Here is an 18,287-nt window from a genome sequence, read left to right on the forward strand (position 1 = left end):
AGACGAAGGCTTTCGGAAATTTCGTAGTTGGAGGACATGGGTTTTCAAAGTACTCATTGCCATTTATTTGATCATGTACTCATATCGCTCATACGTATATCTGTTCTTTAATTTTTAAAGGAAATTATGCTAAAAGGAGTGAAAAATTAATTGCAGGTCCGGTGTCCAAGTCTCGTTTAGCTTACCTGAGCATAAAGTAAACATCTATTTATCTTTTGAAGACGCATTAGAGTGGGGGTACCCATGCACTCCCCTTTGTGCACGCCTATATTACTCATATACATATGCGGATGAATTCCATGATTGTGTGTGCTGTGTGTCACGACCTTGCACCATGAAAATAAAAAAAATAGCATAATCTCTCCCCAAACGTTTCTAAATCCTGTTACTTCCCTTATCATAATTATCGATACTCATATCAACGCATTTAATCAAAAGTGTGCAGCTTAAAACATTCGCGAATATTCGCCCAATTTTCTCAAATATTCCCGAATCCCGCGAAAAGCCCAGAGTTTTTTTTTGTCCTCCGGACAGCTCATCAGCAGCTGCCGTGATCCTACCACGTTGTCAATTTTGCCCACGTGATAATTAAAAGTGTGACCTATGTAGTAAATCATACTCCAGGCACACAGATAAATTAATGAGTTCGTCATACGTTGCGGGAAATAAGATAAACAATTAGTAAAATAAAAGCAATAATGCAATGAAGTATTCATAATCAACTAATTCTTCGCCCTCGTAAGCACAAGCTGTCAACGCTGGAAACCGTGATGCAGCATAGTGGAAATGGAAAGCACTGGTTGGCTAATCGTGGCTTGTCATTGGTTGAAATGTAGGAAAGTTCCAGAACGAGCGCGGGATATAGGCGTCCTGTTCCGCGCGTTTTCCTCTGATTCAGTTCAAGGATTTTGTACAGTGTAGTCGTTGTGAAAACGATCATCAAGTTTTGTCTGTAATACTTCAAACCAAAGAGGTATGTAATAGTTCGGATTCTTTTTAGAACGTTCATACATTCACAAATTGCGGTATTATGTTATAACTGGAAAATGTATGTAGGAAAAAACTTATTTTTTCACTGTTTCTTTGTTCACACGTGGCGGTTCTAAGGACAAAGAGTAAAAATCGATATAATTCATGTCATAACTAGAGCATGTATGTAATAGTGGTTCTTCTTTAAAAAAAAAATACCTAATCAGTTTTGCAAATTATTGGAAAGGTTTGCTTAAATTTAAATGTGCCGATACATACACGTAAATATCGGGGAATTTAAATCCCCCGTAACCTGCACGTGGCTATCGGGATAATCCATATCCACTTCCACACCTTATCGTTATACGCATTCTTCTTTGTTGAATCCTATCTGTTTAAGCATTTTTCTGCGTTCTTTTAGTTTCAAAGCTATGTAAATTCTCTTGAAATTGATTTGTTTTAAGTTCCAGAATTGATGGTAACGTGAACTTGATTAGGACGCACGTACAGGCCTAGTTTAAAGTTCAAAGTATTTTTGTTCGCTCGAGAAGTAGCAACTTGTGGTCATCCGATTTCTTTCTATTGGAATTATATTAGTTATTGGCAAGCGAGGCATTCGCAGCCATGCCGCGTCTTTTTGCCTTGTAATCTGGCAAGATGGCGCTTGCTGCTTGCGATTTCAATCACCATGGGAATAGCTAAAAACCGTACAGTTCGGAAGGAATGTACTAATTCTGGGAGATGGGGACATTTATTTAGTTTAACACAAGACTATAAAGTTGTAGGACATTTTGGAAGTAAGGCATACGAGGAAGCAATAATTACGTAATGGCGTGGGCCGATATTGACAATGCAAGATACCCCAATTGCACTTGGGAAACTAGAACATTCTAGTATAAGACCGAAAAGCGTGCTTAGAGCATCATCGGTTCCATGACTAACTTAACGGGGAGTGGTCTCGTTTAGTTTGAGTTTTATCGAGTTTGCATTGCAATTTATAGATATCCTAACCACTAGTGCTGAACAGGGGAGGGGCCATGGGGTGTTCCCCCCTCGAGCGGTGAAATTTTTAAATGTAAACCTATAAAAAGCTTGAAAAATACTTCAATTTTGTCCTTGCATGAATGAATGAATGTTTAGAGTGGCAGACTCCAGAAGTGTGGGTAATTGTGTAGTATTGCCCGGACACCTCTCACTAGTTTATTTGGTTAATTTTAGTATTGAAACTTACCTATTCTGCATTGTGGAAGAATCTTTGGTACTATTATCGTATGGGTGAAACACCTACGAATCATATATTTCGGACTTCTTTACATTGCTAACGTGTTGCGGAACATTTCTTAAGGCGAAATAATGCATTTCTAACTAAGATAATGTTTATTTTCTCTATTTACGAGTACTTACTGTTACTTGTTGTTTCGAATCTGTAACACATTATGGCCGTGATAGCATACTGGTTTAGGGAGCGTTCTGAGTGTGTTTTGTCGATTTATGCAGTGGTGCAACCTCGTTAACCGGAAAATATCTACTTTCGTGCCCCTATTTGAAATTATGCTAATACGTCGCATTTACATGTAGAACTTGTAAAATAACCTTGCGATTTACGACGTTCATTGTCCATACACAGCAATTCGGAACCATCTTTCTTTCGCAATTCGTTAATGCTCTTCCTTTACGCACAACACTCTTGCAACCTTGAATATTGACATCAGACGAGGAATGCCTACGTGGTTAGGTTAGGCCTGTTAGGTTAGGTTCCATTAGCATAAATACAAAGAAAAAATATTTTCGCTAAGAGACGCGTTACCTTTGTATTGCCTAACATGAAAAAAGGTCTCTCCTGTGACGTCAGAACACAATGTTGCTAGTGTTGTTTGATAAGTGACACCCATTCGGGTCTGAACCATCTTTCTTTCGAAATTGGTTAATGCTCTTCCTTTACGCTCAACACTCTTGCAACCTTGAATATTGACGTCAGACGAGGAGTGCCTTCCTTCAAAATGCCGTGTTGAATTACAAAATCAACAACATTTTCAACACCTGGCAACAACTTCACCGCGCATCCTCTACACGTCATTTTGAAGCGACACTCGCTACGGGGTTCACATCATCTTACCCAGGGAACAATGTGCTCTCGTGCTAGTGAAAACACGGCGAACCTTGAATATTGACGTCAGACGAGGAATGCCTACGTGGTTAGGTTAGGCCTGTTGGGTTAGGTTCCATTAGCATAGATACAAAGAAAAATTATTATTTTCGCTAAGAGACGCGTTAGCTTGTATTGCCTAACATGAAAAGATCTTTCCTGTGACGTCAGAACACAATGTTGGTACAGTGTTGTGCGATAAGTGACACCCATTCGGGGAAAAATGGCTTGTTCCGAGCTCGACAGGTGGTTCTAGTGAAAACACGGCGAGGCTGAAACACTGGCTACGGGGTTGCATCGTCTTAACACACGGAACATTGCACTCTCATGCAAAAAGCAAATGGCGGGAGCAGAAACAGCGTGTTGGACAGAGATTTTCGCAGAAAACAAAACGCATTCACATTAAAATGGATCAAATCTACATTCGGGAACTTCCAAAACGCTCAAGAAAATGATTTCCGTAAGTACTTTCTCCTGTAAATTTGAAGGAATCCGTTTCACCCATACGATAATGTTACCGAATCTTTAAGATGAAGTTATGCCTTTTTCTATAAAATAGTGTAAACTTTTCACATGAAGTCATTATTTGTCTTCCTTGTTTCGCTTGTGTAACAGACAATATGGCGTGCACTCGTCAAGGATCATCACGTGCCGTGCTTGTGTTTTGTAGATTTGCAGTGCGAAAGCAGTGTTTCAAACCTTGATGACCGAAAACTAGGTACTATTACGATTTTTTTACAAGTTTCCATGATTCTTGCATGATTAGCTCCACGAACCATGCACAATAAGGTTAGGTTAGGCAAACACAGTTAAAAAAAAAACAGAAGGGTTTAAGACATTTTTTACATGTCTCCATGATTAGCACCATGAACCATGCATGATAAGGTAAGGTTAGGCAAACACAGTTAAAAAAAACAGTGAGAAGGGTTTAAGACATTTTTTTTACAGGTCTCCATGATTAGCACCACTGTAAAGGGTTTGACCATTCGTCCGGGAGACCGAAGTCCCCAGTTCGAGGTGCCAACTACTCTACCGCTGGTCCATAGGTTCAGGGTTCCGCGGCTGCCCGATTGGACGGTCGTCGGTCCTTGGTTCGCGTCTCCGGTTAAGGAAACAAGATTCCTACCACCAGCTAACGGTTTAATTCCAGGTTCATGTCACCGGGTCGGTTAATTACACCTCCGGCGGTAAGCCACGTCGTGCATAAAGTGGTGCTGTTATTTATTTATAGCAATAATGATAATAATAATAATTGTTGTAATAATAGAAAACTATAACCCTTCTGGTCAATGGAGACAAGCTATACAGCTTCAAACTCAGGACTAAAACAAAAAATATTGACCATACGAGGATATACATATATGTATAAATGAATCAAGAACACCTGTAGGATAACGAATATATACGTGTATTTGGCAAAAATAAACCCAACAATGATAATATAACACATTACTTGTACATATCCCCTCGCTCTAATTCCATCATGCACACACACACACACACACACGCCGCAGGGGTTAACACAATATACCATTACATGATAAAATATCTAACCGCCTCTTTGGTTTATTTCCTGTGTACCTTCGAATTTGAGATTTCTATTAGCCCCTTAGGCTTGCTTCCAATGTAAATACGCGCGGCCAGCACTCTGTCACATACGAGATGCGATTAGCTAGGCGTCATAGTTTCCAAAAGTAAATAATAATTGACATTACACTTGTTGAGGCACTACTATGGAAAAGAATAAGCATACACTAAATGAATGACAAGAGGAAATTAACTTGATTACAAGTACACGAGTGCTGATAATACAAACGACCGTAATATAAACTAGGATATATTCAAAATGATTAACTCAGCTATACTATTGAGTACCTAGTTTTCTAATACCTATATATATCAAAGAGCACGGTAAAAAGTTAAATAATTAATTATATAAATACTCGGCCCGAGAATAGGAAAACAATAACAAATAGTAGGTCTTTTACATTTATAGAATTTCAAAGGGTGAGCGAAATAGGTTCTTAATTTATGAAGATTTACAGTACTTTCGATTTGATTGGCCTAAATAATTAGTAGTTGCAGGCAACATTGTTAGATTTCATCTCGCTTTGTGTTATGACAAACCAGTGGCGACGTAGGTGGACATATGTTCACTCACACATAAAGACATAACTGGAGGATACTATACCGACTCAATGGCGGCGTGGTCCTCGTTGCGGCATCCTGACTATACTCGTGGCTATGCCAGTCTGTCCTCCTGGCGGGCAAAAACTGTCTCTTCGACTTAGACGTAACATTCACTTTTCTTCCTATTTTCCATCGCGGCGACGAAGATGGGTGGAAAAAGCACCTCGCTTCCATCTGTCTGCTCGGGGCGTTGCATCCGATCATGGCTTCAATGGCCGTTCGGGGATACGCAGGGCGTCAGGTCGTCTAAGGGCAGACGTTGTTTCATCTCTCTCTTTTCTCTATCTCTTCTCCTTTTCTCGACGTAACATCACGTCTCACTGTTGTACTGTCGTCTCCCACCTGTGTTGGCAATGCGAGTTGTTGCTGCGGCGTGGCTTTCATCTCACGCCGTTATGCAAGCGTCGTGGTGCGGTTCTCTTGACTTAAGGCGTGGTATACTTAAGCAGGCGTCGTGGCTTCTTCTCTTGGCTTCATGGCAGCAGTAATCGGAAACCCGAAGGTCCCGTCCCTCTCGTAGTTTTCAACCGCCCATATTTATTCAATGTCCCTCCTTACAAAAAAAGGGGAAAACACCTGGAGCACGTGAAACACGTAATTAACACAGCCTCAATTCCTGGCACTGTCACTGTGATCACACACTCACGACAATTAACACGACGCGGTCGAAAGGTTAAAACAAAGCAAAGTTCTGTAACTCGCGCAAAGTGACGCGGAGAAGGTGTTCGGTCTGAATATGGCGCTAAACTGCGTCGGTCCTCTGGAGTCAGGGGTATTTAAGGAAAACGAGTATTTACGAAATTCTAAAATACACTCACATAAACTACAAAAAGGACTGGTGACAAAAGTAATTGTCACACCACGAACCATGCACGATAAGGTAAGGTTAGGCAAATACAGTTAAAAAAAAATGACAAGGGTTTACAACATAAACAGCCACTACGTGTCGAACAGATGGTTTTAGATTACGGGAAGCATGGGGTTACGTCATTGAATGCAGGCAAATAGCAAGGAAATGGCAGCAATCTCCTCTACGTGTTGGAAATATTTCTCTGGAAAGAAAAAGGAATTCTGGGTCGGAAAGCTTGATCACTGGACCCCGCTGATTTTCTTCATATTTGGCATACTCAATGAGGCCTCCTAATCACGAATCTGAAGTTAAAATTTTTCTGAAACTGCTAGAAATTGGAAAATAAGGCTTTAGTTTTCGGAATGGAAAGTCTGTTTTCGCAATTTTTTTGTTTCACAAGCAAATATATACACTGGTGTGCAAAACCTAAGGACGAAAGTAAGTTTCGCATGCTGTGTCAGTTACAAACGGCATAGATCGGTGAGACTTGAACTATACATACAAAGTAATGTTACAGTATGATACAAGAAAGAACAGAGAAACACGTGATGATCAGAACAGAAAATGACGTTTTTAAGCATAGACCGGAAATTACACGGAAGGCATTGCAACTCATGATGGCCCCGTGACATTACAGAAGTATTGAAATGGTCCTTAGAAGGGTGTGTGATCACCACGGACAGCGATGCATGCTCTGCAACGTGCTCCCATGCTGCTCACAAGGTTGGTAATGAGTTCTTGTGGTATAGTAGTCCATGCCTCCACCAGCGCTGTTGTCAACTGTTGGATGGTTGTGGGTGTATATGGACGTGCTGCAAGACGTCTCCCCATTGCATCCCACACGTGCTCGATGGGATTCAAGTCGGGGGAACGGGCAGGCCAGTCCATACGCCGAATATCCTCTCGTTCCAAGAGCTCCGCCACTTGCGCTGTTCTATGCGGTCGCGCATTATCATCCATAAAGATGAATTCGGGGCCGACTGCTCCTCTGAAAAGTCGCACGTGGGGAAGGAGAACAGTGTCAAAATAACGTTGACCGGTGACTGTACCGCGTTCAAAAATTTGGAGGTCGGTACGCGCATGCAACATTATGCCTCCCCACACAAGAACACCTGCACCACCAAAACGATCATGCTCGACAATGTTCCTAGGTTCATTGCGTGTTCCCACCTCTCGCCAGACGAGTGTACGTCCAGAATCACTACTCGAACTGAATCTGCTCTCGTCTGAGAAGAGAACGCGACCCCACTCCTCAGTCCAGTCCTGATGTTCTTGGCACCACCGCAAACGGTGCCGCCGATGCGCGGGTGTCAACGGAACACAACGTAATGGCCGTCGGGCAAAGAGACCACACCCATGCAGTCGATGTGTCACTGTGGATCGTGAGATTGGACGAATCGCGGTCCTGTTAAATGTGTTCGCAATTCCACCCGCTGTTTGACGTTGGTCCCTGCGTGCCTGTTGCACAATGTAGCGGTCGTCCACTGCTGTAGTTGACCGTGGTCGACCACCACCTCTTCTTTGCACAGCAGTGCCTGTGGTTCGGAACGCTCTCCATGCACGTGAAACAATGCTGTGGGCAATCCCAAACTCCTGGGCCACAATCGTCACACTTCGTCCTTCTTCCAGTTTCCCGATGATTCTTCCCCGTGTGAACGCATCCAAATGTTGTCTCCGGGCCATGTTGTAACACCACCACAATGCACCTTAACAGCACTCTTGACTGATACACACTGTCTCGTCCCATTCATTCAACTGCTTCGTGTTGTTGGAGCTGACCCATTCGGCGCAATGGTCACGCTGGCGTCATGCCATGCAACTTCTTGGTCCCTGTGCATGTGTAGTCAACCTCTGGCAACATGCTGCCGGGCTTTCATTCATTTGCACAGACTACAAATTATTTTATGTTACTTTATCTATCTCGTCCTTAGGTTTTGCACACCAGTGTATATTCCTGAGGTTACTATTGTTTGGACAGATTTTTTCATTTCTGCAGAAGAAACTACTTACCGTAAGTTCCTGTAGTATTGTCTAACATCGGGAAGGTGTTAGGTCAATTACCCCAGGGTGGGAACCTGTTATTCGTGGGAAATTGGGACTCAAAAATTTCAAATAAAATAATAATTTTTAAGTTTAAATTTCCCACAGATTCGAGGACTGATAGCACCACAAAACATTACAATTTTCTTCGTAAATCAATGCGAAAAAGTTATATATAAAAAAATTGGATCGTATGAGATTTGTTCACGGGTATTTTTTGGGTTCTGAAGGTTGAAACACTGCATAACAAATGAAAATCTACAAAACACAAGCATGACTTGCGATTATGTGGGAAGGTGTACACACAATATTCTCATGCAAGTGAAAAAACTAAGAGAATGAAGTACTCGTAATGTGAAAAATTGCAATTACTTTGATGAAAAAAAACTTCAATGCACCTTAAGGAATGTTCCACGAAGCAGATAGGTACGTTCGAATGTCAAAAGTTGACAAAACGAAGAAGTTATAGGTGTCCGAAGGATAGTAAATTTTTACCAATCCGGATACTGCCAAGACACCAAATTTTACTGTTTCTTTAATCTAACCACACATCAATGGTTCGTGGGACTAACGTCAATGGTTCACAATTATTTTGCAATTTCTAGATCCTGATACTACCACGGCACAAAATTTTAACTATGTTTGCCTAACTGAACCTAACCTAACCACACTTCAATGGTTCATGGTGCTAGCGTCAATGGTTTGAAATTTCTAGACGTTTCAGGCAAATTTTAACTTGAGATTCATCATTAGCAGGTCTCAATTAGTAAGTATGTCAAATATGAAGAACATCTGAGAGGGGTCCAGTCACCTTAAGTCATACCCAGTTTTTCAACCTTTTTCGCTGAAAAATACCTAATTTTGTGGCTGGATTGGAAATTATGCTAATACCTCGTTAGCCCCACAAACTATTTCCGGTAGGGAAAGGTTTGGTTTGGTTATGTTAGGCAAACATAGTTTAAAAAAACTTCGACTCATCCTAGACACGTAATCTTGCGAAAACAGTGATTTTCAGCATGTTCTTGCACTATTTTAGTGTACATACAGTTTTTAGTAACAAAAAGCTTCAAAAATACTCCAAAATTGCATGTTTTAATTTTGCGTGGGTCATTCTTTGGGATCCAATATATTATTTGTGCTTTCCTAATGCTGGAACCCCTTTTACATTGAAATCTGTCTATTAAAAAAATGAGGTAATTTTCTAGTGGGGAAACTGCCCCATTATTTTCTGAACATGGAATTATCATGGCTGGTCAATGGTTCAGGTATAAGAAAATAAAGGAAATTTGAAAATATTTTTAATTTGTGAAATTCAGAACAATTCATACTTCTGACAGTATCTGCGATTGGGTGCCAAAACTGGGAAAGGGGAGGGGCAAGGACAGTTATTTTATCAGACTAGCATTAAGAGACCATAGTATGGGTCAAAAGTGGGGGAAAATTCGGGGCCAACTGACCCAAAGTTCCCTCAAATAGCTGCTGCTGTGTGTGTGTAAAATATATATATATATATAACACTGAACTGGCCCCTCCCTTAAAGAAATCCAGGGTACAGACCTGGTGCTCAAACAGTTGATTGTATGCATATTCAACATTCGAAGCTACTTTGAAAGGAGGAACTAAGCATAGTTCTATTTTGTTATTTTTTCAGAAGTGTTTCGAAATTTCGTCCTGTGCAACCATGTATACATGAATTTGGATAATGAATGATTGATCTTGGTTTTCCATGCACTTCACACGATCTTATATTCACTGAAAAATGAATAAACTAGGATGCAATTAATTGCCACCAAATGGTTCAGCTAGTAGAATGATTATCAACTACATACCTACTGTTTTAAATGACCTAACCTAGAATTTTCTCTAATTGTTTTGTAGTCAAATTAACCTGCTTTGTCTTATCAACTGGTGCACATAAGAAACAACCAAAGCAACCTCTTTCTGTTGTACTTCCTCAAAAACGCACTCTCGTTATTCTGTACAACAGATGTTCCTTCATGTAACATGCTGATGGCAACGATGAAAATGAAGTCATAAATAGTACAATCAAAAAACTCATTACTCCACTTTACGAAATCTCCTAGAGCTAAAAACAACCCAAATAGTTCGTATGGAACAAAATCTTCATAAATGACTCAAAAATCCAACACCTTCTCACAGGGGTTCGGAGGTCCATGGTACCTCATTCTTATGGATCAGAATTGGGAAACTGCCCAGGATGTTTTAACAATTTTCAAGTTTAAGAGCATTTCTAAGTCTGGTTCTGATGTTGAAGTGTTAACCGTAGCAAGGCAAGTTGACTGCTTACCATATAATCCCGACTACCATTGTCAATATATATTTTTTCTTTGTGAAGCTAAGCATTGAGGAACTAATTAGCGCAGAGTTTTACAAGCACTTTCGGAAGGATGTACTAAATAGCTTCCATCAGCACCTAGCCATTCCTTTGTTACTGTTGTCTTGATCATGCAAAACTCGTATTTTCAAGTGTTGAAAAGTTGTTTTTACTTAGACAGACCAGGTGGTAAGCTGTGAAAGCATTTAGGAACATTATTTTAATGCACATAAGGGCCCTAAAACTGGCACACCATAAAATTATGCTCACAGCAGGAAAACCTCTTCAAGCCCCACACACATTAAATGGAAACAGCATTTGATCCAACATGGCGATCATTTAATGACTGATCACTAACACATGCATAAAGGAATATATTGGACAAAATGTATTCTTCAGGAAACCCAAAAGAGGCTTCCTAAGCAGCGGTTTTGACAGAAATTGAACCATGTTAGAATTGTGTGTACCATGATTAGGTCATGGCTAATTTGAACTTGGACCAGATTTCACTGACCCAAACTTATTTGCATTGATTGTCAAAGTCTGGATGAAGGGACACTTATGGTATACATTGTTTAGTAAATTAATTGGATGTTAATGCAATATTTTAATATTTTCTTCCTCTTGTTTCAGTAAACAAATATGGCGGCAAAAGCACCTGCTATTGGCATTGATCTTGGGACCACATATTCCTGTGTTGGAGTTTTCCAACATGGCAAGGTTGAAATCATCGCCAACGATCAAGGAAACAGGACCACACCAAGTTATGTAGCTTTCACAGATACCGAGAGGTTGATAGGAGATGCAGCCAAAAACCAAGTAGCAATGAACCCTAATAACACAATTTTTGGTACGTGCAGATTTCAAAGCACCTGCTTTTGTTTTATTTGGATTTTGATATTGTGGTTCGTTATAAACTGTACTGTCATGTCTTGTTACATGGTGTATGGAAAGATGGTGGTAATTTTAGCAGTCACTGGGAGTTTGATTACAGGCAAGGAAGTTTAGGGTAGCCTAGCCTGCATGCAAACTATCAGTAATTTGTAGGTGACCCTCAATGTCCATGGTACCACTATGGTGACCGTTAATGAAATCTTTCAAGGTGTATTAAGTTTTATTAGTAATACTTTTTTAAAGATGTTGAAAGAACTGATTTGTTAGAGGAAAATGGATTGGTTGCATGACCATTGTAGGAATACTAATTTTGAGTAGGTTTTCCAGGGTTGTAAATGTCTTTGTGCAATGCAATATTAGCATACTCTTTCAAGCAGGAAAGGCAGTGTTTGCCATTTTCCATGAGATTTAGCATGCACAATTTTGGCCAAAAAGCTTAAAGGCTTGCACACAATCTAAATGAATACATTTTTAAACTCAAAATCTATTTAAAAAAAAAGTGTTGAAAAATCAGCTTTCTTGTGCTCTATTTTCATATGTATCTAATTTTGGATGTACTTGAACATGGCTTTGGGATAGTTTTCTCACAGTATCTAATGCGGTAGGACATTTGGAAGCATGGCTGCCATGCCTGAATCCGCAGTTAGTAGGCATGTTAAAGCTAAGGCCACGATCGTACTATATCTTCAAACTTTGACTACACATAATCTTCCATTGCCCATCTTGCAACAGCCAGAAGATTGTATTGTTTGCAGGTAGTTGGCTGAAGTAGCTATTAGGATCAGTCAAAACTAAGATACAATAGAATATTTAAAAATGCAATCTGTACCCTAGTTGTAGTTTTTAAATTTTTTTCCTGAACCATGCTTAACACGTTAACTGCCACGTGAGTTTTATTTCTCAGCGCTAGTTCAACTCGGGGCCTCGTGAAGCATATTTACCTCATGTGTGTGTACCTTCGGAGCCTTGTAGTGCACAGGCAACTCGCACACTACCACGCTATAACATGCATGTGAAGAGTGGTTCTGCGAACAAAATTTTGCAGAGGTTTTCATGAAAATGTTAATTATTGATGCTGCTAGTTGGTTAAAACAATTTAAAAAGCGTGGATCGAATGAATAGAAGTAAAACTTTTATATTTATTTTTGCCTTCAAATTTCACTTAAAATCTGTCTAGTAAACAAAAAACATTGTCACTCATAGCTATTTTTCAGATTGTGAGTTTGGTCTTGGAATTATTGCTGGCCAGCTTCTCTAACAATATCAATACATTAGTGCAGTGATGTTGCAAATAACTCATTCTCAGAAAAAGCAATAACAATAAACAATGTGCTGTGAGCTAAATATAACTTGCATGGTATGCAGCATAATAATTTATTCTAGCACCCTGTTATTTGCATATGATTCATGCACATAAATTAAATAATTTTTCATCTAATTGAGAATCATTTTGCTTGCTTGCTTGCAACGTTTTTACTATATTCTCGTAATAAAACATTGTTGCCCCCAGGATTTTTTTTTTGTATTGTGCCCGTCAACATGTTACATATAAAAGTGTAAGGTTATCTAACATGGCCATTCTTTTCTGCAGATGCAAAGCGTCTCATAGGCAGGAAGTTCGATGACCCTACAGTCCAGGCAGACATGAAGCACTGGCCCTTCACGGTCGTTAGCGATGGTGGTAAACCAAAAATCGAAGTCCAGTACAAAGGAGAGAGCAAGACCTTCTATCCGGAGGAAATCAGCTCCATGGTCCTCGTCAAGATGAAGGAAACTGCAGAGGCCTACTTGGGCAAGACTGTTACAAATGCTGTGATCACAGTCCCAGCATACTTCAACGATTCTCAGAGGCAAGCAACCAAAGATGCTGGAACAATCTCCGGCCTAAATGTCCTCCGTATTATTAATGAACCTACTGCAGCTGCCATTGCTTACGGGTTGGACAAGAAGGTATGTGGTGTAAGTGACTTTTATATTTTTCTAGTTTTGTAAGGATTCTGTGTTTACTGTTGTGTGTGGAGGTAGCTTATTGTAGGTTTGGCTGTAGTAAGAAAACCCCCGCTTTTCCTATGCATGAAAGTTCGGTATTAATTTCTATCCCCCAAAGCTTGAAAACTTGAAACTTCAGGGCCTGAAAAACTGATTGTAAATTCTGAAATATTAAAATGCTTGTCTAGCATTCAAGCAGCCTCCCCGATGGCGCAGTGGTAGCGTCGTTGCCTTGTAATCAAGGGTCCCGGATTCAATACCCAGCGGAGGTATAGGTGGTTCGGATCCAACTTTAAACTGTAGGCCCAGTCCCAATTAGCCTTACTGCGCATAAAGTGGACTTAAAACAACGAATCAATCAATCGAGCATTCAAGCAGTCATGGTTTTACTGTAATGTAGATATTTTAGAAAATAGGCTTAGTGCCTATTAATAGGTTTCTGGTATGTGAATGTTGCGCCAACATATGCATGTATTTTTGTAACTTCTGTAGATTCTAATCATGCATTTTCCCCTTTGCATACATGAAATTTACTGCCTTCAGTCTGGTGGCAAGGACACTCATGTTGACAAATAGACCCCCCCCCCCCCCAAGCAGCAACAAATCCATAATCTGACAATTTAAGACATGATACTTTTAACGTGAAAGTCCTGAAATTCTTGTTTTAAGAACAGTTCCCACTCCCTTGTTTTGTGGTGTAACTTAAAATTTGCTTTCAATGTGGGCCATTTTGACTTTCAACCTGATAAGTGATTTAGTGTTTGTGGATATTTGGCAATCTTGCCCCTAAGTCACTGCCAAGTTAGGCTGTGTGATAGTAGAGTTGAAGTAGTTTGCATGTGAATGTTGTTGGGTGTTTTCCTATCTTAATATGTAAATGCTTGCTCACGAGTGGAGCATTGTGAATTTTTTAATTATTAGCTTGTGGACTCTCACTTCTGGATGGATGGTAAGCACCTCAATCACTTTGAATGAGATTGTTACAACCCAGAAGTGTTCTTTGACTACATTAATAATTATGAAATAGCATTTTGATACTTCATTTGTGTGTGAACATTTTCCTGCTTTTGTGCATTAATTTATCAGCTTTTTCTTTTTTAGAAACCGCCACCATAACTCAAACTAAGGTGCAGAATTCACAACATTCAACCTGTAGCATGGAAAATTTAAGATTGGAAAATACTGCTTTATTTAAGTTTTTTAATTTCGTCCAGACTGAAGTTAGTTACTAGAGTTTCTGAAATGTTGCTTTTTAAATTCAAAATTAATGGCACATTTTAATTGCAACAAATTCTGGTGAATGAAATAGGGATACTTGCTTTCTGAAAAGCAATTGACTATGAAGTAATAATTATCAGTTATGACTACTAAGATTAGTCTGGTGCTATTCTATACTGCAGTGAATATAATACAATGATTTTGCAGATAAATGTAGCTTGGATATAAATTGTAAAAGAAAATTAGTCTTGTTGAATCTGTAACTGATGGATTATAAATAATTTTTAAACTTTCTGGGAAGTGCACAGTTGCAATGCTATTTTAGTATACATATTAAATTTTTCAGAAACTGATGTGCTAATTTAATTTCTTTTAGGGAACTGGTGAGAGAAATGTCCTGATCTTCGATCTTGGAGGTGGAACCTTCGATGTATCCATTCTTACTATAGAAGACGGTATATTTGAAGTGAAGTCCACTGCTGGAGACACCCATCTTGGTGGCGAAGACTTCGACAACAGGATGGTCAACCATTTTGTTCAGGAATTCAAGAGGAAATACAAGAAGGACCTAACCCAGAACAAGCGTGCCCTGCGTCGTCTGCGTACTGCATGTGAACGAGCAAAGAGAACCCTCTCATCTTCAACCCAGGCTAGCATTGAGATTGATTCCCTGTTCGAGGGTATTGATTTCTACACATCCATCACCCGTGCACGGTTTGAGGAACTTAACGCTGATCTGTTCCGCAGCACGTTGGAGCCTGTAGAGAAGTCCCTGCGTGATGCTAAGATGGACAAGGCTCAGATCCACGACATTGTTCTTGTCGGTGGATCTACCCGTATCCCAAAGATCCAGAAGTTGCTTCAGGACTTTTTCAACGGAAAGGAGCTGAACAAGTCCATCAACCCCGATGAGGCAGTTGCTTACGGAGCAGCCGTCCAGGCAGCCATTCTTCACGGCGACAAGTCCGAAGAGGTTCAAGATTTGCTTCTGCTCGATGTGACTCCTCTCTCGCTGGGTATTGAAACTGCAGGTGGTGTGATGACAGTTCTGATCAAGCGCAACACCACCATCCCCACGAAGCAGACTCAGACATTCACAACATACTCCGATAACCAGCCAGGAGTGTTGATTCAGGTTTACGAAGGTGAACGTGCCATGACAAAGGATAATAACTTGCTGGGCAAGTTTGAGCTTACGGGTATTCCACCTGCACCAAGAGGTGTGCCTCAAATTGAGGTTACTTTCGATATTGATGCTAACGGCATCTTGAACGTCACCGCAGTGGAGAAGTCGACTGGCAAGGAGAACAAGATTACCATTACGAACGACAAGGGTCGTCTCAGCAAGGAAGACATTGAGCGCATGGTTGCAGAAGCTGAGAAGTACAAGGCTGAGGATGACAAACAGAAGCTCACCATTTCAGCAAAGAATGCTCTGGAGTCCTACTGCTTCAACATGAAGAGCACAGTGGAGGACGATAAGCTGAAGGATAAGATCTCCGAAGCAGACAAGACCACCATTCTTGATAAGTGCAATGAGGTCATCCGCTGGCTAGACTCGAACCAACTTGCTGAGAAAGAAGAATTTGAACACAAGCAGAAGGAGCTGGAATCAATCTGCAACCCCATCATCACCAAACTCTACCAGGGTGCTGGGGGAGCTCCCGGAGGCATGCCAGGTGGATTCCCAGGTGCTGGTGGTGCTCCCCCTGGTGGCGCTACCGGAGGATCTGGCTCTGGCCCCACAATCGAAGAGGTTGATTAAAACCAACATCTTTCTCTTGAACATAAATGTACATCCATCCAAGGCATTTAAGAAACATTCCATGCTTTTTCACAGTATTGTTATTACAGGCTAAATTTGAAATCTTGTTTTCTAAGTGTTTCAAAGAATTGTAAAAGATGCAATGTTGATTACAATGTAATTTTTGTTAGAAATTCTTAAAAAGTATAAAACTGAATCCACATAATTGGCATTTTAAGAACAATTTTGGCATCTAAATAAAAGTTAACAGCACATAAATGTGTTTCTGTTCGCACCTTTTCAACATAGAAACTAGAATCTGGCTGAAAACTACACACTACGGGCCAAGTATGTTTTAAAAATGAGTAAGCTTTATTTTGGTTGCTCCTGGTCATGGATTTTGTCTAATTGAGTTTATTCTCTGGTTTCCTAGCAAAATGCTAGTCTAGCAAGGAAAGCCTGGATTGTGTTCACATATTTTTCTGTATAGGTGAATTGCGACAGAGGGATAAGATACGGAAGGGGCACTTGAAAAGCATACATATGCCTCTGTCAGGACTTTACTCTAGAGCCTTTGATGGGAAAGTGGTTATTTATGCGGCACCAACTCTTGACTTTATTATAAATTTGATACCAAAGTATTGTTATATGTTGCAAGTGCTTCTTTTTTCAGTAGGATTTCCTGCCAGGCAGACTTGCATTATGTGGTGCAGGTCCCAAACTAGGATTAAACTAATTTCAAATCTTGGGCCATTCGATAATGTGGCTCTCATAGTTTACATACAGCTGATCTTTAAAAAATTGCTACTTTCAATATTCACCAAAATAAAGAACCTATATGTGAAAACAAATCCCAAGTGACTAATAATTTAACAAAAGAATAGTTTATATTTATCTGATGTTATGGTTAGAATAGAATTTGGAGGTGTGCAACTCTGAAGTAACTTCTATAATAACTTATTCTCACCTATGTACTCTATGGCATCTAGTGTTCTGAAAATTTGGTGTTCTTACATATTCCAATTTTTCATTCTTGAGTATCACTTCTAGATTTGGCCACAACTATACAGTTTGCATTCTGGACATACTACATGGAAATTGTTCCATCATTTAGTTACTACTAAGGAAATTTAAGGGGGTTGAAGGTGAGCATGCTCAAAACTTGGAGAACCACCCTGTGTATGCAGAAATAGGCGTGGGTGTTTCAGGTTTAAAAAGCAATGGATGAAATGGTATTTGTGTTGTAATTCCAAAAAACTTTGATTTTAAAAAATGCCCATTAATAAAATATTTGCTGCCTTTATGCCATAGTATGTCCAACTTGCACATTCATAACTTCACTTGTGAATAATGCAGAACTGCATTAAAATCAGATGAATGGATATAGGAGGGTTGTAAAGGGTTTGACCACTCGTCCGGGAGACCGGTCTCTCCAGTTCGAGGTGCCAAACTACTCTACCACTGGTCCGTAGGTTCAGGGTTCCGCGGCCGCCCGATTGGACGGTCGCCGGTCCTTGGTTCGCGTCTCCGGTTAAGGAAACACGAATCCTACCACCAGCTAACGGTTTAATTCCAGGTTCATGTCACCGGGTCGGTTATTTACATCTCCGGCGGTAAGCCACGTCCTGCATAAAGTGGTGCTGTTATTCATTTATAGCTATAATAATAATAATTGTAATAGAAAACTATAACCCTTCTGGTCAATGGAGACAAGCTATACAGCTTCAAACTCAGGACTAAAACCAAAAATATCGACCATACAAGGATATACATCTATACATATATATAAATGAATCAAGAACACCTGTAGGATAACTAATATATACGTGTATTTGGCAAATATAAACACAACAATGATAATATAACATTACTTGTACATATCCCCTCGCTCTCATTCCATCATGCACACACA

At 40.1% G+C, this 18,287-nt stretch overlaps 1 protein-coding gene across 2 annotated transcripts; it reads left to right on the plus strand.

Annotated features, from left to right (window-relative positions):
• Positions 1-816: 816 nt before the first annotated feature.
• Positions 817-16,654, plus strand: LOC145978230 (heat shock 70 kDa protein cognate 4). 2 transcript variants are annotated; one of them, XM_083110704.1, is made up of 4 exons: positions 817-973; positions 11,164-11,380; positions 13,016-13,383; positions 15,008-16,654. In XM_083110704.1, the coding sequence occupies exons 2-4, from the start codon at positions 11,173-11,175 to the stop codon at positions 16,394-16,396; spliced, it is 1,965 nt and encodes a 654-aa protein (XP_082966830.1). In that variant the 5' UTR covers positions 817-973; positions 11,164-11,172; the 3' UTR covers positions 16,397-16,654. The 2 variants fall into 2 exon arrangements, with proteins under 2 accessions (XP_082966830.1, XP_082966831.1); XM_083110705.1 differs by having other exon boundaries at positions 13,016-13,374.
• Positions 16,655-18,287: the final 1,633 nt, after the last annotated feature.

This window comes from Lepisma saccharinum, chromosome 24, assembly GCF_977018435.1.
Source record: "Lepisma saccharinum chromosome 24, izLepSacc3.1, whole genome shotgun sequence".
NCBI lineage: Eukaryota > Metazoa > Arthropoda > Insecta > Zygentoma > Lepismatidae > Lepisma > Lepisma saccharinum.